This window comes from Dipodomys merriami, unplaced genomic scaffold, assembly GCF_024711535.1.
Source record: "Dipodomys merriami isolate MVZ:Mamm:240054 unplaced genomic scaffold, mDipMer1.0.p SCAF_34, whole genome shotgun sequence".
In the NCBI taxonomy this organism is placed as follows: Eukaryota; Metazoa; Chordata; class Mammalia; order Rodentia; family Heteromyidae; genus Dipodomys; species Dipodomys merriami.
The window spans coordinates 657,338-679,147 of NW_027204937.1; the positions used below are offsets into that span (position 1 = coordinate 657,338).

A 21,810-nucleotide genomic window follows, 5' to 3' on the forward strand; every position below is an offset into this window, starting at 1 on the left:
GAACTAAGTATTAATATTCCCATTGTACAGAATCTGAGACTCAGAGAAATAGAGTCGCCAGCCCTAAATCTCATGGGGAGTGATGGATAGACATGGAGCCTGAACTCAGGCCTGACGTGGTTCTGAGGCACAGGCAAGAGCACCCTGGCCTCCACTGACCTCTGGCTGTGTCCCTAAGGACCAGGCTGCAGGCCTAAGGGGAGTGGGGCTCAGCGAAGCTAACTTGGCTGGGGAAGCTGAGAGCACTGGCATGTTCTGCTCCTGACAGAGAGTTGGCCATCTGAGAGGCAATGCAGTGGATGTTTCCCAGGAGAGCTGTGCAGCTGTGCACTGAGAATAGGACGACCATGGTTTCCTTGTCACATGGGTTTTCTAGACACTTCTTTGTCACTGCCTGGTCCTGTGATCTTGGGTAGTACAGTTTATCTCTGACCCTCACGTCCCACAGGCTACAGTACAGTGACAGAGAACAGGACACCAGCCCAGCTCCAGCAGCTGGGTTGGTGTACTTTGGGTGCATTCCAGTTTTAATCTCTGAGGCCAGGTCTCCTCACTGGGCCTCTTGCATCACAGGGAGGGTCAGAGGAGCTCACTACCAGAGCCTGGCAGCCCAGGTGTACACAATAATTAAATAATTCCCATGGTCAAAGGAAATGACCATGTCTTCCTGGAGCCTCAGCTTAGAGTAAGGTCTGTAACCCCATGCACCTCCATGGAACTGGTCTCCATTTTCTCCTCATACCCTGTGGTTCCATGGGAGACAACAAGTGAAGGGAACACAGGACTGGAAGTCAGACTTGGGGTTTGGCCCCAGCCTTGCCACATAATTTACTCACTCTGTGAGGCCTCAGCCTTGTATCCCATGAATGGGTACAGGGAGATCCCCTGGGGGGCTCTTGGTGAGATGTGTGGGATCTCATGCCCAGGGCACACAGCCAGGGGAGGACACTGAGGCTGGTTGAGTGTATCAATGCCCACCTGGGTGTTCTCTCTCTGTCTCGCTCTCTCTCTCTGTCTCTCTGTCTCTCTCTCTATGTCTCTCTCTCTCTCTGTCTCTGTCTCTCACTCTTTCTCTCTTCCCTTCATCTCCTTATCCCTCCCTCCCCTCCTTCCTCTTTCTCTCTGGGTCCTCAGTCCCCAGTCCCCCCATGTCAGTTTGTGGGAGGAAGTCACCTATGACCAGAGCCTGCCCAACTTCAGCCATATCCAGATGAAGGTCATGGGTTACAGCGAGGACCCCCGCCGGCTGCTGACCGCTGAGCTGAAGTTGGGAGTCAGTGGGAGAGGAGAAGGTGGCTCTCCTGATGCTCAGAGCTGAATGGAGGCTGCCATGGTTGTCTACAGGAGTTTGGCCAAGAATGAACAAGAACTTACCCGAGCTCAGGGAAGGCAAGTAAGCAAAGGAAGGAGGAGCTGTGGGGTCACTGAGGATGGGCGACACATGGGAGTAAGAGGCAGACAGCAGGGGATGTGGGACACGCAGCCAGCAGCAAACACACAAGCAGACTGTGGGTCAGAGGGGGCTAGCTGCAAAACTAGCTCTTTGGCTGTGTCAACTTGGCAATTTTCTTACTCTCTGGAGCCTCAGTTTCCCCAATGCAATAGTCATTCCCACTACCCAGCTGTGTTGTGAAGCTTGGAGTAATACATTTCTGATGCCTGGCACACAGTAGGTTCTTGCTTTCTCTGGATGTTTGTCATGAGTGCTGGAGGACAAGGAAGCAGAGGACGTGAGTCCACTGCTGTCAACCTCCCAGTGACCACAGGCCCGGCTGTCCCCCTGCACGCCTGTGTCTGCTTGCTTGTGACTGAGCTCCTGACTCGTCCACTTGTTTAGTCATTTCACTGTTAGAACCTGGCACAAGCTCCCTTCTAGGCCTGTCTGGCCTCCAGACTCTGCAGCTCTAGTCTAGTAGTTAAAATGCAGAAGATAATAGAGGGCCCCTTGAGGTGAAGGGCTGTGAGGGACCAGAGGACAAGGGGATGGCTGGAGATATGGATGACAGAAGGTATCGTCTGCACAGCAATCTAACAGTCTTGTTTCTTGAGCATCTGCCACATGCTGGGCATTGTGCAGTATACTTTGCACGTGGTTTATTAGCTTTGAGACTCAGAAACAGGCTCAGCAGTGCGTACTCATTTCTCCTCACCTTTCAGGGAAGGATGCTGAGACTCAGAGAGGTGAGCTTTCTCTCCTCAGGCCTTGCAGCTGGTGACTGTGATCAGCTGATCTGACCAGGCAATCTGACTCAGGGTGACTCTTGACCTGCTACTTTTAGCCCCTGCATCCTGCTGGCCTGTTCCTTAGCCCCTGCACCCTTGCCTTCCTTCCAAGATGAGCTGGACATGGGCTCCAGGGAAGGCAGCAGCCCTAACTCATCTCCATCTGACAAGGAAGAGCTGTGCCCTAGGCCACAAAAGTTCCAGCCCCCACATGGGCCCACTGGACCCCTTCCAGACTTTGCCCTAATCGATGACACCTCCACATTGGATGTCATAGCTGCCCCAGAGAAGCAGGCCAGGCTGAAGTCCAACAACAAAGCTGGCAGCCATCTCTGAGGACAAAGAATGATGCTGTAGTTCCAGGCCTCTGATAGACCCAGGAGGAAGAAGAAGACTTATCTTATAGGCTGCAGACAGCCCCAAGAACAAGTGGCAGGGCTTTGAGTCTGACACACATTCCAGATATAGAGTATGATCCCATACGTGTCTCTATTGCAGAAGTGAATAAGAAAAGAATGAAAAAGATTACCCTGGGATGGCGGGATTCTCCTTCAAGTATCCCATGTAAAAAGCATTACATGTAGATCATGATCACAAAATAACAGTTTGCATTTAGAAAATGCTAGTAATTCTATTTTACAGAAATAAACATAATGATAGGTCCCCAGAAAGCAGTTTATTTCTGGGCTCCTGTGAAGCCATGGAGACCAGAGTCAAGCACCCAGTGTGGCATGGGCCCTTGTGGATTCTGCTCTTCTCAGGAGTTTTGAGGAAACTTCCCTACTTGGCTTATTTGTCCCCTCCCCCCGCCCCCATTTATCTTGCTCGCTGAGGCCACCTAGTGTCTGTGATTCATGCTGTGGCTGTTGTGCTCACTTTAATTTTGGACAGGCTTAGAGGTGAACAGGAAAAGGGGAGTGGAGGCCCTGGCTCCATCTTCTCCCCACAAGCTCCTACAAAGAGCTTCCAGGATCAAGAGAGGGGAGGAGAGGAACAGGTAGAGGCCCTCAAACTATGTTAGGCTTAGAGAAGTCCATGCAGGAGTGTGAATGAGTATGTATATGCAGAAAGCCAGTCAAGACCCTCTTCTATTCAGAAGCTTCCAGAATCTCCTTACCCAATACCTTATCTTGTCCTGGCCTCAAACATTAAAATCGTCCCTGCAAGCTCCACTCGAGCATCTCCAAGTGGACCCTGCTGTGCTCTGTGGATGTGCTGCCTGTTACAGCTGGACCACAATGTTGAGCTGCCTCCTCCAGGAAGGCTGCTGGGATGCACTGCCCTCTGACTGGGCTCCCCCCACACCTAACCTGCCTTTCCTGTGTGCTTTGCCTCTCTTACCACCATGCTCTTACCACCTCCCTTTGGGCTTTGGTGGGAAGGCTGGAGCAGGAGCTGCCCAGGCTGAGGTGGGCCCTGCCCTGCCTGCCTGTCAGGCTGCAGGCTGCAGGGCCTCACTCTGGCCACTGGGTGTCCTCTGCTGGTTCAGCTGGGCACTGCCACTGCTTCCCACAGTCTCCAGAACTTCATGGGTAGAAAGAAGCTCTTTGCCTGTCCCTCTGTCCCTCCTCCCTTCCCTCCCTTCCTCTGTGCTCTAGCCCTCCTGATCCTTGACTAGCAGCCCCCATCCTCAGCAGCCTCTCTCCACATGCCCTTCTGACAGTTAGAAGTGCAGGCAGCTTTTCCTATTTGCCAGCCCTTATTGCGCCTGGGCACTGAGCCACAGTGTCCTTCTCTAGCCTCTTCCAGCTCCATTGGCCCAAGGAGGAACCTGGGGTTTCTGTGGACAAAATGCAACCTTTACCCCCCTGCCCTTTGGGGTTCCCCAAAACAGCTGGAAAAATCCAGTTCTACTTTTCCTCTAGCCTCATGTATCTGGCCGTCAATTTCTCATTCTGTTAAACAGGGAGATAACCCTAGATCAGTGTGCCGCTCAAGTTGACTTCAGAGGAGTAGAAATGTGTGACAAAGGTGCCAATGAACACGGAGAGGGGAGGGGACTGCCTGACCCCTGGTCATCCCATGCCAGAACTGCTGAACGCACACATGGAGACTCCCTCCTGTTCAGCCTCATCTGACTGCACAGGAGAACGGTACTATACATATGTGCCGGCACGTGGGGATCTTTAGCTTTATGAACCTCTCCTAAGGTCCACTAGAACTGAGGGCTTGGTGGTTGAGGTGGTTCAGTTAGAAGGAGGTGGATTTTTGGAGGACAGGGCCTATGGGAGGCCCTTTAGGCACTGGGAATGTACCCCTGGAAAGGACTGTGGGACTCTCTTCTATGTTCCTCTCTACCCCTTCTCTTTCCTCCTCTTGCAAACTCTTCCTCTTCCTCCTCCTCCTCTTCATCTTCCTCTCCTCTCTCTCTGTCTCTGTCTCTGTCTCTGTCTCTGTCTGTCTGTCTGTCTGTCTCTCTGCCTCTCTCTGTCGGTCTGTCTGTCTGTCTGTCTGTCTGTCTGTCTGTCTGTCTCTCTCTGCCCCCATGGAAACTGTGACCTTTTTTCTTCCTCACAGCCACTGCCATCGCTATCTTTGTTGAGGTAGCTGCCCAAAGGGGAGTTGCAGACACACTTGAGTTGCCAACAGGCCACAGGAAAGAGAACTTCCACCTGACGCTCTTAGCCAACAATTGAACACAGCAGCTCTTTTTGTGACAAAAAGGTGGTGCTTCGTGGAAAGGAGCGAAGGAGTGCACCTCCCTCCTCTCCATGTCACTGAGGACCCTGCTGGTCCATGGCTGGTCCAGGGCTGGTCCTGTGGTTCTTCGGAGGCTCTGCAAACAGGTGGGAAGGGCAGCAGCTGTGAACCCCCAAGGGCCCAGCTCAGCACTGAGAATCTTCTGCTACCTGCCAAACATGCTCAAGCCTCTGGGGAGAGCCCCCATGGGCTGGGCTGCCAGTCCCTTCTTTAACCCTTCTGCCTAGTGCTTTCTGGATGCTTGTCCCTTTGGGCTCTTAGCCATGTGCTAAGAAATCTTTACAAACTCAGTTGCTTGCAACACTGAGATGTGACTGCATCTCTGTGTCATCTTAACCCAGGCTATCTCTCTTTGTGGAGGCCTAGGTGGGGTTGGGATGCAGGGCACAGAAGGATAAGGGGGAGGCCAGAGAGTGATCCAGGCTAAGTTTAGAGTGCTGGGAGGAGATGGGTGGGAAGTGAGGACTCCTCCATGAGACTGAGTGGAGTCACTCACAGTCACATCGAGGGAACCCTGAGGGGAAGGTGACAACTCAAGGTGAGAGACAGAGACCTGAGGGCAGGACTCTTGTCCAGTTCCATTAGGATTTGGGACTTTTTTCGACACCCGCCACTCACTCCTTGGGCAAGGGCCATCTGACAGAGTGTGGAGGGCAGGATGAGACTGAAACCGCATGCTCCAGGCCTGCGGGTGTGTGTGGAAGGGGGTGGGCTCCACTAGTATTTAATCAGATGGGACCGTCCTGGGTTCCAGGTGTACAGCCCTCGGCACCTAGGTCTCTTTCCCCCGACTGGGAGACACTGGGCTGCAGGTGGGCCCCACACCGTGAGCCAGACAGCACGGCTGCCCTGCGTGGCCGTGTGCTTGTCCCTTCACGGGTCCTGGATCTGGGTGTCAGTGCCAGGTGCACATCTCTCCTCCTGCCTGATGGGCACCGACGGCTCCGGGAGGCTGCGGTGGCTGCTGCGGGCCCTGCCGCTGGTCCTGCTGCTGCTGCTGAGCCCTGCGAGGTCCAGAGCCCACGAGCAGCTGGACATAGACAGGGAGAGCTTGGGGCTCACCCCACCATTGGAGAACCAGCATGAGCCCAAACCCATCATATACCGGAGTTCTGAGGTGCGGGGAAGGGGGGGTAGTGAGGAGCCGCGTGGATGTCCTTTCTTTTCTGTCCTCAGTTTCCCCAGTGTAAGGGAAAATCTAAAGCGAAGATCCCAGAGAGCCTTTCCTTCATTTGGCCACTTGCTTAGCATGGGGCAGGAACCATAGGCACCAGATGGGGGGATAGGTTAGCAGAATCTGCCAGGACTGGCAGCAGTGCATGGCTGCACGTGGAGGCAGAGGGTCGGGGGAGCGGTGGGGTGGGGCTAGGGCTTGTAGTGCACTCAGACCGCCTGCCTGAGGTCTGGCTGCGGTCCCACGGTGGCCGGGGTGGGCGCCAGCAGCAGGCATGGTGTACACAGGTACTGGTGATGTGTCTGGCTGCTCAGAGGGGATGAAGGGGGGAAGGAGACTGGTAGATCACAGCTTGCAAGGCCCCAGAGAGATGGTTGTCACAGTCAGGCAGCTGCTGTCTCCTCCTAGCCACACCTGACTTGCTCAGCCTCTGGGATGGAATGGAGAGACCCAAGGGGCCTGTGCTGGGCCACAGGCTGCCAGGCCCTTGATCTGCTTCAGAGCACTTTTGCCTTATTCACTGGGTCTCTTGCCACCTTTCCAGGGATCTTGTGGGGCTGTGGTGCGGATAATAAGCCATGAGCTCAGCATGGTGCACTCCAGTCATCCCAGTGTTAGGAAGGCTGAGGCAGGACGACTGTGAGTTTGAGGCCAGCCTGGCTTCAAAGCAAGACAGTGTCTCAAAAAATTAATTAAAATAAGTAGATAGATCATTAAGAGGGCATTTCCAATCATCACTGCCCATCCTCTGTCGCCCCCCCATATCTATTGTACAAGGCTGAGTGTCCTATCCTAAGAGGTGCACAAGCAGAGGCTGGACAGCCATTGGGACCAGGTAGCAGAGGGTGTTCATCCCTGGTGGGAGTTTGTTCCAGGAAGTTCCTCAGGTCCACATGTTCATCCCATGAGCACTTTGGTGGAGTCAGATATAGAATGCATGTGTGAAGTGTGTTGGGATTGGAACTGAGGGCATCGCCATTGCTAGGCAGACATCCACCACTGATCATCCCTCCAGCCCCTTGGTGCTCTCAATGTCTTATTAGCATACATGAGTTGTCTAAAGGGGTTTCATTGGGGGATTTACATACATGCATAGGATGTGCTTGGATCCAATCTACTGCCTCTATCTTGTTCTGGCTATTTTTCCTTTAAGGTCAATGGAGCTGGGATGGTAGGTGCCCACTACCATGTGTACCAATTGGCTGAGATGGGCCCATTAGGAGCTGTTGGACTGGGACAGGGTAGAGCAGGTACCATATGGATGGTACACAGCAGTCCCTTCACTCATAGAGAGGCCACACTGGCCCAGAATGAGGACTTCTTTGTGTTTTTCAAGTAGAAAATCATTTTCAACCTATCCTTCCATTACAGTAATGAGAAACCAAGGCCCACAGAGCCTCTTCTCTCCCTGTGGAAGCGGCCTTGCTCTGATTCCCTGGACGTGGTGTGATGTGGGTAGAGCAGTCTCTGGAATACAGAGACTCTGAGGCACAGGATGGTTAAGTGGCTTGCTCCTGGCCAATAACTGTTGGGTGTGGTAGGACTCAGATCCATATTTTCCTGGCTCTGAAGTCTGTGAGGCTTCTTGGGCTGCTTCTGGTGAGGAGAAATGGAGATGTGTTAGACTGGGAAGGAGGTTGGGACACTGGGTTGACTAGGAGCGATGGCTTTTAGACAAAGCTGCAGGGGTGACCAGATCTGTCTAGGGCTTGGAGAGCACATCGGTGCGCTCCCCCAGGGGCCTGTTGCTGAGGGTGACCTACAGTTTCCCTAGGAAATGGATGCCTTGTTTAGAAGTTTGTGGATCTGTTGTGGGTGATGTCACTGGGGCTTTGTGTGTGTTGTGGGGAGGTTTAAGCCTCACTGAGTCAGCTGGTATCTGTAGTCTCTTATGCCCTGGATCTCTTTGGCTCTAAGTTGATCTTTAGACAGGGACGAGGTCTTTCTTTTGATGTCCTCATGCTCCTTTTCCTCCCTTGGGGCCAGATTGACTGGAAGGTGCCCAACACCTACCTGGTAGTGTTCAAGGAATCTGAGAGACAGCAGATGGAGAGTATTGTCCACCACCTTCAGAGCAAAGCTGCCAGGCGGGGCTTCATGTTCCAAGTGCTGCATGTCTTCAAAGACCTCTTTCCTGGCATCCTGATGAAATCTGACAAAGTGAGCGCACTGGACCTGGTGAGTCCCTGCTCAGGCATGCACTTCCCTCTGCTGGGGAAAGGCCTGCACTCACCCTCTGGTGGACACTCAGGAGACTGCAGACACTTATTGAGTACTGGTGCATCTCTAGTTCAGTGATGCCAGTGATGCCAGCCTCCTCAAGCAGCTTCTTTGTTAACCTGGCCAATTACCCTAATAGTACTTTGTCCATTCACTCTCATCAAAGCAGGAGGGATCTCAGTGCAGAGGGACCACATGGTCTCAGAGGGTAGAGCTGGACCCCCAGCTTCTGGCTCACCTGGCCATTGTCTTTGTGTTGGTGCATTGCAGCCTGTGCCCGCAGCTAAGGTGACAGAAAGGTTAGGGAGAGCCCAGGAGGGTGTGCAAGTGGGGTATGCTCCAGAGCAGAGAGAGGGATGAACACACACACACACACACACACACACACACACACACACACACACACTATGCCCTCAATTCTTTCTGGTGTCTCTACCCTCTCCCATATCCTCCAACTTCTGCATTGGCTTAGCACCCAGTTGCCACCATTAGGGTTCATAACAATGTGGTCTAAAAAAGGAAATATAGGGGAAGGGAGTGAACACCCAGGATGGCCAGTGCTGACATCCTGATGTGCACATGGAATCCTGGCCCAAGGGACTTCCCCCACTTTCCAGCCTGCCTAAAACTGGCACTGCCTGGCTCCCAGATGAGATGTGCAAGCTGAATCCCTCCTGCCACTCATGTGGGCTCAGCTACCAGTTGTGGGGGCACTGGTCCCAGCTTCCTCCACTCCCAAGCCTAGGAGAGCAGTGAGGACCCTGGTTTGTCTTCAGGTCCATGGGAGGGGGACTATGGGTGGGCCATGCTGGGGGCACTGGTGGGATCAGGTGCAGAAAGTCCTGGGTGCTGCTGGTTAAGTGACTCATGAAATTAAGATCCAGTGTTCTTATTATCCGCAGGTCTTCAGTCTGAGGCGGGTGAAGTTCATCGAGGAGGATTCCTTTGCCTTTGCACAGAGCCTCCTGTGGACCCCTCATCTGATTTTCCGTCACCGGAACCAGATTCGGAGCATCCTGTGGAACCTGCGGCGGATTTCTCCTGAGTGGAACCAGTCTCATAGCTTCAACCACAGCAGTAAGACCACAGCTGCCATGGCCCACATCTCCTCCCTGTCCTGGCACCTGGCCCCCTGCCTGTTTTCTCTCTGTCCTCTCCAAACCCCCTTTGGACTGCGCCCCCTGCTGGTACTCAGTGTACAAGATTCTTATTGTGCTTGAATTTTGTAAAATTTGGGGCCTTGAACTCAGGGCCTGGGTGATATCCCTTCATTTTTTTTCAGCTCAAAGGTAGTGCTCTACCACGTGAGTCACACGTCTACTTCCAACTTTTTGCTGGTTAATTAGAGATAACAACCTCACAGACTTTTCTGTAGGGTAGGTTTTGAACTGCCACCCTCAGATCTCAGCTTCCTGAGTAGCTAGGATTACAGGCCTGAGCCCCTGATGCCTGAATAACCACCTTCATAATTCCTTCTCTCATCTTCTCTCCAGCAGGCCACTCTTGCCTGAGGAGGAGGCTGGACTTGACTGTGACTTACAGTCTCTAATCTCTATAGCTTTCAGTCCTCAAAATAAGACCAGATCTCCAGAGCTTCCCCCATCTAGTCTCCGGTCTCCCCTGGCCTCCAAGCCTCTCTGCCCACATTTCCTTCTGCCTGTGCAGAGAGAGGCAGAGGAGTAGACTAGGAAAATAACTATATGGGGAGTGTATGGGTGTGGCATCCCAGTGTCACTGAGCTGAGGAAGGCATTAAGGGAACTTGCCTGGGAGAGGATCAGAGGTTCTGACTGGACCCTGCAGTGTTAGACAAGCCTGACACAGATGCCTGGAAACGACTTTGCTAGATAATCAGAGATGGATTCTAGAGGACGTGTCTGCCCAGGCTGGCTTCACACCTTTAATGTCCTAGATCTCACCTTCCCAAGTAGATAAGAGGCTTGAGACACTGATACTCAACTTTATTCATTTTTTCCCCTCCTTTACAGTCTTGGAGTTTACACTCAGGGCCTCCTGCTTGGGAGGCAGGTCCTTTACCAGTTGAGCCATTTACATAGTAGTTATTTTCAGATAAGTTCTCATGTTTATACCAGAAATATGAGACCTATGCCACAATCCTCCTTGGTTTGGTTGCTTAGTAACTGGGATGACAGGCTTGTGCTACTGCATCTAGCTATTGGTTGAGATGAGGTCTTGTGAACTGTTTGCCTGGGGTGGCCTTGTACCTTGATGCACTGGTCTCTGACTCACAGATAGCAGGTATTATTGATGTGAGCCACTATGCCGAGCCTTCCCTTCCTTCTTGTGTGAGTCTACTTGAAATTGAATTTAGCACCATTGGTTCATCCTGGATGATCTTTCACTGGAAAGATCTCTTATCCAGAAAAGGTCTGGTGGTGGTCCTGGAATTAGAATCCAGGGCCTCACATTTATGAGGTTATCACTGAGCTACACCACTAGCCTCCAGGTAGGTCTAAAAGGATCTGTTCTGGGGCCACTAGTGACCACCTCTCCTGCAGGTTTGGAGTAGACAGTCTGTTTCCTGCCCCCTAGGGATGCCCATGATGACCTTGTCCCTCCCTGGAGGAGTGGGTAGAGTCTTCTAGAGTCTTCTCAAGGGCTTGGCTAGAAGAGGCCATTTAGAAGCTGTTGGGCTGGGACAGGATAGGGGAAGTACCATATGGTCAGCTATAATGTAGGCTGGGAGTATCAGTGCTGTCCTTCATTAATATAGAGACCAAGAGCACAGGTGACCAGCCTGTTTGTTATCCTCAAACCTAAACCTTGTAAGAGAATGGAGATTAGAGGAGGAGGTTCTGTGGAGATGGGTAGAACTTGGAGTGAGTTGGCTTGAAATCTCGGAAAGCCAGCAACCAGCATAAAAAAGAGGACAAGGTCATGGAGGCTTGTTATTCAGAAGCTTCAGAGGGAGTGTGGCATGGCTGATCATTTTACACTAACTGTAGTTCGAGTTGGTCAGCAGGACAACCATAGAGCTTGTGCTGCTGTAATCCTGCCTCAAGAGAACCAGTAGTAAGAGCAGGTCACTGAGGCCCTTCCTCCTGGGCTGCTCCCAGCCAATGACAGAGCTCAAGGTGGAGCTGGGCCATTTGAGTTGATAACAAGACCCAGGCAGCATGCTATTGGGGAGTTTCCTGATTCCCTCGAATTGGCCACCTACATGGTTTTGGACAGTTTTCTACCTCTTATCTTTATTGTGAAAATACTGTACAGAGGGGTTATAATTACATGGGCAAGATAATGAGTACATTTCTTATCAAGCATTATAGCTTCCTCCTTTGTTTCCCCTCCCCATCCCTTCCCATACTTCCCCATCCTGTCCTCCACCCAGTCATCCCCACCCCATCAAAATTGTAAAGTTTGTTTTCAACATAACGGCTTGTACATCTCTTGTCTCACTGGCCTGGTCAGTAAAATATTCCCAATAGGAGGTAGTGGGAGGACTTTTCGAAGATTAAGTTCATGTACAGTCCTTGAAACAGTGTGCATAACTGGTAAGCAGAGCATGCCATCATTGATACACATGACCACCTATAAAATCATCCTTCTGGTTCTCCTTTTCCTCATCTCGCGCAAATGTCACTGTGGGAAGAGAGGGACAACCCCGTGGAGGTGTATCTCTTGGGCACTGGCATCCAGCCTAATCACATGGAAATTGAGGGCAGGATCAACATCTCTAACTTTGAGAGAGTGCCTGAGGAGGAGTGGCAGAGCACCAGTGCGCCCAGGACACAGGTGAGCCATCCTTCCCCAGTCCATCCCAGAGGAAGATGAGGACCACCAGACCTGGAGCACCATGGCCACCCTCCCCAGCCATCACCGTCCATCCCCAGTCCTCAGCTGTAGGCAGGGAGGGTGGGCATTGCAGTCCATCCGGGGTCTATTGGGAAATCATGGGGTAGATGGCTTTCTCATCTGGTCCTTGTGTTGGTGGAGCAGGAGGACAATTGTGAAAGCCATGGCACCCACCTGGCAGCTCTGGTCAGTGGCCAGAATGTTGGCGTGGCCAAGGACATCAAGATACACAGCCTGCGTGTGCTCAACTGCCAAGGGAAGGGCACGGTCAGCGGCATCGTCATGGGTGAGTGGCAGCTCCCATTCTGTTGTCTTTCCATCTGGCCATGCGGGGAGGGGCTTCAGCCAGGGAGGAGCAATGTCTCCAGACCCAAGAGGGCATGGTAGCCTCTGCCACAGAGTACCAGTGGAGGAGCGGCAGAACCCTCAAGGTTGCCAGTGCAGGTGGAGAGACTGAGGGCTCAAGGGAGCAGAGACCCAGCCCAAGTGAGCCCCTGTTCCTTGCTCCTTCTCCATTCCATGTGCTCTGTGCTTGCAGAATTCTGTGTCATTTGTCATGTGGGTTTAGATCTCCACAGACCCTGAGGAGACAGAAAGGAAGCCAGTTTCCCCTCCAATCATGGTGGGGCTCATTTCTCTTAGTTTGGCTCCATGTGTCACCTTGGCTGAGAAGAGTTGGTAGAGGAACCGCCAACCCATTTTTCAGATTGTCCCAGTTTCTTCATCCACTGCATGGAGAGGAGAGGTGGGGCCCGGGTCTGAGAGGTCCTGCTGAGAGCCAGGCCTGTCGTGGCCATGGACAGGGAAGAAGGAGGGAGCTCTGCACAGAGCTGCGGTGGCCAAAGGCTGAGCCAAGGGCTCTGGACGCCACACCTGGGGCTGGCAGGTGACATCCATTAACAGTTAGTGAAACCATCTAGAGAGGGCGACTTGTCCAGGCTCACAGAAAAGAAACTGGCTCACAGAGAAGATACTGGGTGGAGGCTGACTGACCTTCCCCAAGAGCCCAGGCCCCTGGTCAGATGCTCAACTGCATGGAGTCCAGAGGTACACACTGCCCCAAATCTTATTCACAGAGGCTCCAGCTTTGTGTTCCATTGCAGGCAGGGATCAAGAGTTCCTCGCTCATCACAGTGACCCCTGTGCCTGTCTCAAGCCTCTGCTGATTGACCTTGGCCTTGACCTTTGATTCCCAAAGGTGATGAGTGGAGGGAAGGCTTTCATGCTGGGCCTGGCACAGGGAAGAGCAGCCCCTCTTTGGAGTCTAAGTCATGGCATCAACTGGCCAGAGCAGGGCTCACACAGAGGAGCTGTCACCTCCACCACAATCAGCAGTTCCTCTGTGCACAGTGACTGAAATGAGATGTGACTGAGCACAGAGCTTTGCACAGCGCAGCGGTCTAATAACTACAGCTGTGACTGCCCTTGTCACCCCCACTGCCATGCCCACTCCCCCTCCCTCGTCAGCAGCTGTCCTCTAGGCATGGCAGTAAGATTCCAACTCCTCCCTTGGCCACCGAGGCCCAGATCCAGGAGTGGCTGAGGAGTATGTCCAGTTACACCAGGTAACAGCAGCAGCTAAGCCTATGGGGCTGTTTTCAGCAGGTTTCTAAGGTGGAGGGGGGATTAGAACCCAGGTCTCCAGGCCATGCTGTGTGGCCAGAGGGAGCCCCATCCTCCTTGCATGGCAATCAGCTGCTCTTGGAACCCTGAAGACACCCAGAATACCTGTGCCTGTTTTACAAATGGGGTTGCCAGCTGGCAGCAGGCAGCCAGGACAGGCTCAGGTTCCTGTGGATCCAGAGCTCTGCGAGACCCTGGAACCAGGCCTAGAGTGTGGTGAGTGTTTGTGAAGTCTGCCTTCATTCTCAGAATGCCAGGCTTCTACCTCAATAGCCGTTTCCTGGAAAAGTGTAAGAACAGGTTGTGTGAGCATCTTTTAAACAAGGCATCTAGAGAGGCAAGCAAGGGAAGTCCTTGATATTGGCTGGTTTGAAGCTGCAGTTGCAATTAATGGCTTCCATGTGCACACATGGGACACGTGTGTATGTATGTGTTTCTGTGTGTGTGTGAGAGAGAGAGAAAGAAAGAAAGAAGGAAAAAAAGAAAGAAAGAAAGAAAGGAAGGAAGGAAGGAAGGAAGAAAGAAAGAAAGTAAGAAAGAAAGAAAGAAAGAAAGATAGAAAGAAAGAAAGAATAAAAGAGAGAAAGAAAGAAGAAAGGAAGAGGGGCGGTGATTTAAGGAGTGGTCTTTTTACTTGGCTGGTGAGCCTGCAATCTGCAGGGCAGGCCAGGCAGCCTACAGATGCCTGCAGCAGCTGACTGCAGTCGTGAATCAGTAGGTTTATGGAGGCAGAATTCCTTCTTCTGAACCATCATGTGATTGAGCAAGGCTTACTACCTTAACAAAAGTCATTAAAATGAAGAGCAATTGATGTAAATGTTAGCCATGGTGTGTGTGTGTGTGTATGAGTGAGTGTGTGTGTGTGTGTGTGTGTGTGTGTATGAGTGTGTGTGTGTGTGTGTGTGTGTGTGTGTGTGTGTATTAGCACTTAGATGCATTTGACCCAACATAGGGTCATCACTGCTTTTTTGGAGGGAAGGGGTTGGAAGGAAGCGTGTCCCTCTCCAGGCAGTCATCTTGTTCTCAGTCATCTATGTTCGCTCAGGCTTGGAGTTTCTTTGGAAAAAGCTGGTCTCCAATCCCTCCAAGCGCATGGTAGTGCTGCTGCCACTGGTGAGTGGGTACAGCCAGAGCATCAACAATGCCTGCAAGCGCTTGGCAAGGGCTGGAGCAGTGCTGGTGGCCGCTGCGGGCAACTTTCAGAGCAATGCCTGTGCCTACTCTCCAGCGTCGTCTCCTGAGGTAGGTGCCAGCAGGGCTTCCTGCTCATGTCCTGCCTTGCAGGTTGTCAGAGGCCCAGCCTCCACCCCAAGTGTGAAAAGGGTTGGGGCTAGTACTGCCCTTCCTTTAAACCACATCCCTACACTCCCCCCCGCCCCCCCCCCCCCCGCATGGAATCCTCCACCTGTGCCATGCCTCCCCTCCTGACTGACATTTGCAGAGCCCCTGCCTTGTGTGGGGCTTGTCTGGCAGTACCAGGAGGAGGACACCTGTCCCACTTCCCCGATTTCTGGGCCCTGAAATGTGGGGAAGTTGCTTCACTCTCCCTCTTCCCCTGAGACTGGCCCAACAGGCCTACAGAGATGCTGAACTTAAAACCACCTGTACCCAGCCTGGCTGATTATGGTTTGCCCCACAGCGCTCTGCCTTCTTGATGACATTATATGTTTAGTATTTGTCTCCCTATTATGTACATTAAGCATGGGGAGCACTGTCTATATCCTGTGGATGTCCTGGAACAGGACATGGAATCAGCTGTGCTCATGAGCCAGATTTTCCTCAGAAGGGGACATGTGCATGGGGCTTAAACAGGTAGTATAGGAGTCAATCAGTCTGCCCCTGAAGCCTTTTCCTCAGCTCTTTGCCACATTCCAGGTCATCACTGTTGGAGCTGTCAATTACCTGGACCAGCCTTTCACCCAGGGACCTCTGGGGACCAACTATGGATCCTGTGTGGACATCTTTGCTCCTGGGAAAAGCATTGTCAGTGCTGACAAAGACTGTACCATTTGTTATGTAAGAAAGAGTGGGACCGCGCAGGCCGCTGCCCATGTGGCTGGTGAGTCACTATGCCACTGTCCTGGCCACCAGGATTCCAGTGGCCCCTTTGGCCAGATCCTCCATATGCCAGGCTTTGCGCAGGAGGACCCAATGGGCAGACCTGATGGTGATGGTGCGCTTTGCATCGCTGGGGTTTGGAGGTTAAACAGGAGTTCACCTGGTGAACACAATGGCCAGTTCCAAGGACAAGCTTTCACTAAGCAAGGGATTGCAGGTGGCTTCATTTTGGGAAGATCACATGATGTGTGCATGTGTGTGGATTTGTGTCCTAAAAGGAGTTCCCAGCTAGGACGGAAGGCCAGGCCATCACCTTGTCTGACCTCTCCCTCCTCCATCAGGCATTGCAGCCCTGATGCTCACTGCCCAGCCAAACCTCACTGTGGCTGAGCTGAAGCAGAGGCTGCTCCACTATGCTATCAGCAATGCTATCAATGATACCTGGTTCCCTGTAGAACAGCGAGTCAACACCCCCAACCTGGTGGCTGCACTGCCCCCAAGCACCCAGGAAACAGGTGAGCAGGGCAGGTGGGTAGGCAGAGGCCAACCTGGGCTATGAGAGGCCAATGAGATGGTGACAGTCCCCAACCTGGTTGACAGAAGGACTGTCCTCCTCAGATAGGACTCCAGGCTCCAGGGCATTGTTGTAACTCTATAGTTTTACCTCAAAGTTTCATGTGGTGTCTTAGTTTCTCTCCCTCACCTCGGGTTGAACCTTTTTCTGGAGTCTCCCAAGAGCCTCCTTATCCTGTTCTTGTTGCAGGTGGACAGCTGTTCTGCAGGACTGTGTGGTCAGCACCCTGGGGCTTCAGGCTGACACACGCTGCTGAGGCTCACTGTGACCCGGAGGAGGAGCTGCTGGGCTGCTCCAGTTTCGCCCAGAGTGGGAAGCGGCAGGGCGAGCGTGTGGGGGTGAGCTGCACACTCTGTGTGCCCAGTCCTCTGTCCTCTGGATTCCAATCCCTGTCTCGACTTCAAAGGCCTGGGCAGGGCCAGGTGCTCCTGGGGGACTCAGGACAGACAGCACCCTCATGGGCACAGGAGGGAAAGGACAGCGTTGGCTTCGGCTCTCTGCCTTGCCTAAAGCCATCTCTATGCTGGGTGTTTTTGTCTCATGACTGTTGTTCTAATGTCTCAGGAGGTTTAGTTCTGAGGATCGGGGTTCAAAATCCAGCCCAGTCAGGAAATGTCATGTGGTTCTTATCTTCAATTATGCGTGAAGGGGAGTTGCAGCTCTGCTGGTAGAATGCCAGACTTGAATAATAAAGCTGAGGGACAGCACCTAGGCCCTGAGTTCAAGTCCCAGTACTGACACACCCCTTCCTTCTACTTGCCAACCAAGAACATCCACAGTCATGACCCTCATGTTGGGATGACAGAGGCTCTCTGAACTGAGAACTTCAAAGGTGCAGAAGTAGCTGATGGAGTTTCCAGACCCTAGGTGGCCCTGGGAAGGGTAGGGGGCCATGAAGGCGAGGTGGGTGAACATTTCTGTGCAGAAGTCAATGTTAGGGAGGTTTCTCAGGCGAGGCCTGGTACGTCAGGGAGCCCATAGGTCCTGTGCTGATGTCTCAGGTCACCTTGTCTCCACTTGGAAGCCATTGTCAGTGTTGGGAAGATTCATCTGAGGTGCACATGGCACCAGAGCCTGCCTGGGCCCAACCAGTGCTGAGGACTCAGGAACCAGAACTTGCAGACTGGGTCCCTCTCAGACCAGATTCCCCAGTCCCCAAACCTCTTCACAAGTTCCCATTCCTCTCTTGGACTCTCAGATCCTAGGAAACAGACGCGTTTGCCTGGCATTTGGAGATAGTCAGGTTTCTGCGGTGGCCAGATGCTGCCTGCTCCCCCAAGCCAACTGCAGCGTCCACACAGCTGCTCCAGCCTTGGTGGGGCTGAAGACCTACACCCACTGCCGGGATCCTGACCAAGTCCTCACAGGTAGGGGCTGGTCCCGCCAGGATGAGTCAGAGGCACTGCCTCCTGCTGGTCAGGAGCCTTGTCCCACACTTGGTCTCCATGAGTGTGAGCAGCAGATTTAGGAGCCTCAGGATTCATAGCTAAGCCAGATGTGCAACTTGCATGCCATGTGGCCTTGGGTAGGTTCACTTTTCTCTCTGTTTACCTCTCTCTTCCTCCCCCGCCTCAGTGACAACGATGAGAGGGATGGCAGATGGGCTCCGGCTTGGGCACTGGGAGCTGTTTACCAGCTGTGTGGTGGGGAGCCATAGTTCAGGCCTGTCAGAAGTGGGGCACAGCTCAGGTTGATTCCAACTGCCACTCAGTAGCTGGCAAGTTCCTTCTCAGCCCTGTGCCCTAGTGTCCTCATTGTGAATGCTCAGCTCTAATCCTGGGACAGTATACTTTCTGGTGGCCACGGTTATCGGCCATCACTCTGAAGTCCTTTCTTTGGGCTAAGGACCTTCTGTCAAAACTTGCCCAGGAAAGTGTCTGGAAGTCATGGGTGAGGGCTGCACTGAGGAGCTAGGCACTGTGGATCTTGGGCTACGGCCATGCTCCGAAGGTGCTTGGTACAAGGTGGGGCTTAAGGGGCTCTAGGAATTATCTTGAATCACTAAGTCAGGGGCTGATCTTGGACAGCTAAGCACAGGGGAGTCTAAAGGCTCTGGAATAGTAAGGGTCAGGTGAGGTTAAAAGCTGGCTGGATTAGAATTCTCAGCAATCAGATGAGCCCAGTGTCTAGAGCCTTGTCCAGGACAAGAGCTCCATGTGGCTGCTGGCCTGGCGGGGAGCCTGGCCTTTGGCAAAGCTGCAGAGCCACAGGCACTCACTGTGTAGCCCATGCCAAGTTCCATTTGCAGGTAAATTGGCTGAATTCATTTCTTAAAGCCACGTAGCCGGGAGAGGGGCTCTGGTCCTGGCTACCATAACCCTAATGTGGGCAGAGCCCGGGTCCTGCATGGGCAGTACGGGGACTTCCCAGGCATGTTCTGCTTCAGCTAAGCAGGAACTCTGTGAGTTGATGATATTGCTCTGGCTGTTTTAACAAATAGGGAAACTGAGACTTGATGAATTCCAGCAAGCCAGGCACACTATTACAGCCAGGTGCCCCTGATTCCCAAGCCTACAGATGCAAGCTCAGGCTGATCTTCTAGCTGGTGATGGATGGGGAAGGGACCTGAGGTGGGAGGGGGGTTGTGGTGAGAAGCGGCTGAACATTTCTGGCCTGGGGATCCTGTCCCAGGGCTCCCCTTCTTTGGTGGAGAGGTGGCCATGTGATTCCCAGTAAACTATGGCTCAGAGCAGTTGAGCTGCTCTCCCAAGGTCCTACAAGTCAGAGCTAAGCCAAAAGTCCTGCTGCTCAGGCAATGTCTCTTCTACTCAGAGCTGCTCCTGGGTTTCCCTGGGTCTGGATCCTAAAAATAATGTACGTGATGGAGGGAAAGGGTGTCCGGCATCCCAGGGTGTGAGCTGGCCCTCTTCTGTTCCAGGCTGCAGCTCCCATTGGGAGGTGGAGAATCTTGGTGTCTTCCCACATACCACACCTAAGAGAGGTACTAATCTGCCCAGACGGTGCGCGGGACACAAGGAGGCCAGTGTCCATGCCTCCTGCTGCCATGCTCCGGGCCTGCAGTGTACAACGAAGAAGTACAGGCCTTTAAGCCCCTTGGAGAAGGTGAAGGGTTAAGGTTGTGGGAGGTGGGGTGGAGATGGCTGGGCTGTATCCTCTTGGGGTGGTCAGTGCACAGTGGAATATCTATGCACCTGTGCTGTGTGTATGTGTGTGTGAGTGTTGTGGCTTGATTTTGTTTCTGTCCAGATTGGTAAGGTTTGCTCTCCAGGTGCCCTGTTCCACTTTGAGGATAGCACACATAAACAGGGCATAAAGAAATGCAGTGCTGGGCTGAGAATGTGGCTTAGTTGTAGAGTGCTTGCCTAGCACGCATGAAGCCCTGGGTTCAATTTCCTCAGTACAACATAAACAGAAAATGCCAGAAGTGGTGCTATGGCTGAAGTGGTAACGTGCTAGCCTTGAGCAAAAGAAGCTTAGGGACAGTGCGTAGACCCTGAGTTCAAGCCCCAGAACTAGAGAGAGAGAGAGAGAGAGAGAGAGAGAGAGAGAGAGAGAGAGAGAGAGAGAGAGAGAGAGAGAGAGAGAGAGAGAGAGAGAGAGAGAGAGAGAGAGAGAGAGAGAGAGAGAGAGATATGTATTGCTGAGGATAGACACAATACTGTGCTTTTTATACCTGCTACTTATAAGGAAGAAGTGGGATCTCAGTTTGAGGCCTACCTGGGCAAAAAGTAATTGAAAAACAACAACAACAAAACCATCTAAACAAATAAACTGATATGCTGGTACAATTGGACTAGCAGCTCTCTCTCTCTCTCTCTCTCTCTCTCTCTCTCTCTCTCTCTCTCTCTCTCTCTCTCTCTCTCTCCCTCTGTCTCTCTGTCTTTGTCATTGTCTCTGTCTCTGTCTCTCTGTCTGTCTGTCTGTCTGTCTGTCTCTCTGTCTGTCTGTCTGTCTGTCTGTCTGTCTGTCTGTCTGTCTCTCTCTCTCTCTCTCTCTCTCTCTCTAAGTACCATAGGTAGGAGGACTGCACATAATCTGGCCCACCTGTTCCCAGATTGTATTTGAAAAATAAGTATAACAAAAAAGACCAGAGTTATGACTCAAGTGGTAGAGAGCCTGCTTAGCACTCGTGAATTCAAACCCAGAATTTCCTTAAATAAAACAAAAAAGCAAGCCAGGAGTCTGTACTCATACCTGTATGTCTATACTCAGGGAGCTGAGATCTGAGGATTGGGGTAAAAAGCCTGTGGAGGCACGGAAGTCTGTGAAACTCTCACCTCCAATTAACAGCCTCAAGAAGTCTGAAGGGGAGCTGAGGCTCAAGCCTGGATTTCAAACCCCAGGATTGGCTGTCTGTCTCTGTCTCTGTCTCTGTCTCTGTCTCTGTCTCTGTCTGTCTGTCTGTCTGTCTCTCTCACAGAAACACTTAACAAATGGTGTGGGAGTTGTTCAGGGCTGGAATGCCTGAGCAACCATGCAAGGTTGGAGGAAGAAGGAAGATCTGTGAAGGGAGGGCAGGTCACACTTGGACTCTTGGAGTCTGAGAGCTAGCCTCTAGAGGCCATGGCAGGAGGAGTTTGGGACCTGAGGGTGGTGGCTCTGGTCTGGGATGAGCTGCAACAAGGAGTGGAGGGCTGTTGCAAGGACTTGTGGAGCTGCTGGGGGGATGGAGTTGCCATCACTGGGTGGGGAAGGCTGTGGGAGGGGTGGCTTGTAGGGAACTGGGAAGTGGGAGGGGCTTTGGTTTGTTGAGATGTTTGTCTGGGCTACAGTGTCCTGGTAAGCTGGGGTTGAAGCACCCTGAGGGAGTGGTGGGCAGTGTTGGACACAGCCCCTTTGGGGTGTGAGGGGCAAAACCAAGCCAGGTATTCACAGTTTGGTCCCCACTGAGGGTTGCTTGTAGGGACAGTATAGCAGGTGGCTGAGATCTGACCATGCATGCTGGACCTGGCCTTACTTGTCCTCCCTGGACTCTGGCAGGTCACCGTGAGCTGTGATGCAGGCTGGACCCTGACCAGCTGCAGTGCCCATCCTGAGACCTCAGTCACCCTGGGAGCTTTCCCTGTGGACAACACATGTGTGGTGAAGCACCAGGATCCTGATGAAACAGGGAAGACCAGTGAGGAATTTGTAATAGTCATCGCCATCTGCTGCCGCATCCAGCCTTCAGGACAAGCATAGAGTGGATGGAAAGACCTCAACCTGCCGGGTGGTGCTGACCAGGGCAGGACTGGGGTGGAGACTCTTGCCCTGAGAGAACTTGTTCTCACCTGAGTGCCCTTCTCTGCCAGAGTTACAGAAAGGGCCCCCATTAGGAGCAAGGAAGGGTTGTTTGACAGTAAGCGTGGTTCCTGGCAGACTTATGAGCAAAGTCACCTTTCATGTGCATTTGCCTCCAGGAGTTGACACGGGTCTGCAGGAGGCACTTGGATTGAGAGGAGCCAGTGTTAGCAGGAACAAAT

General features: G+C 52.6%; 1 protein-coding gene across 1 annotated transcript; it reads left to right on the forward strand.

The window, feature by feature from the left end:
* Window positions 1-11,913: 11,913 nt before the first annotated feature.
* Window positions 11,914-21,529, forward strand: LOC138803505 (proprotein convertase subtilisin/kexin type 9-like). The gene is made up of 9 exons (XM_069987615.1): window positions 11,914-12,072; window positions 12,277-12,418; window positions 14,801-14,997; window positions 15,631-15,814; window positions 16,155-16,328; window positions 16,577-16,725; window positions 17,586-17,754; window positions 19,266-19,450; window positions 21,329-21,529. The coding sequence occupies exons 1-9, from the start codon at window positions 11,914-11,916 to the stop codon at window positions 21,527-21,529; spliced, it is 1,560 nt and encodes a 519-aa protein (XP_069843716.1).
* Window positions 21,530-21,810: the final 281 nt, after the last annotated feature.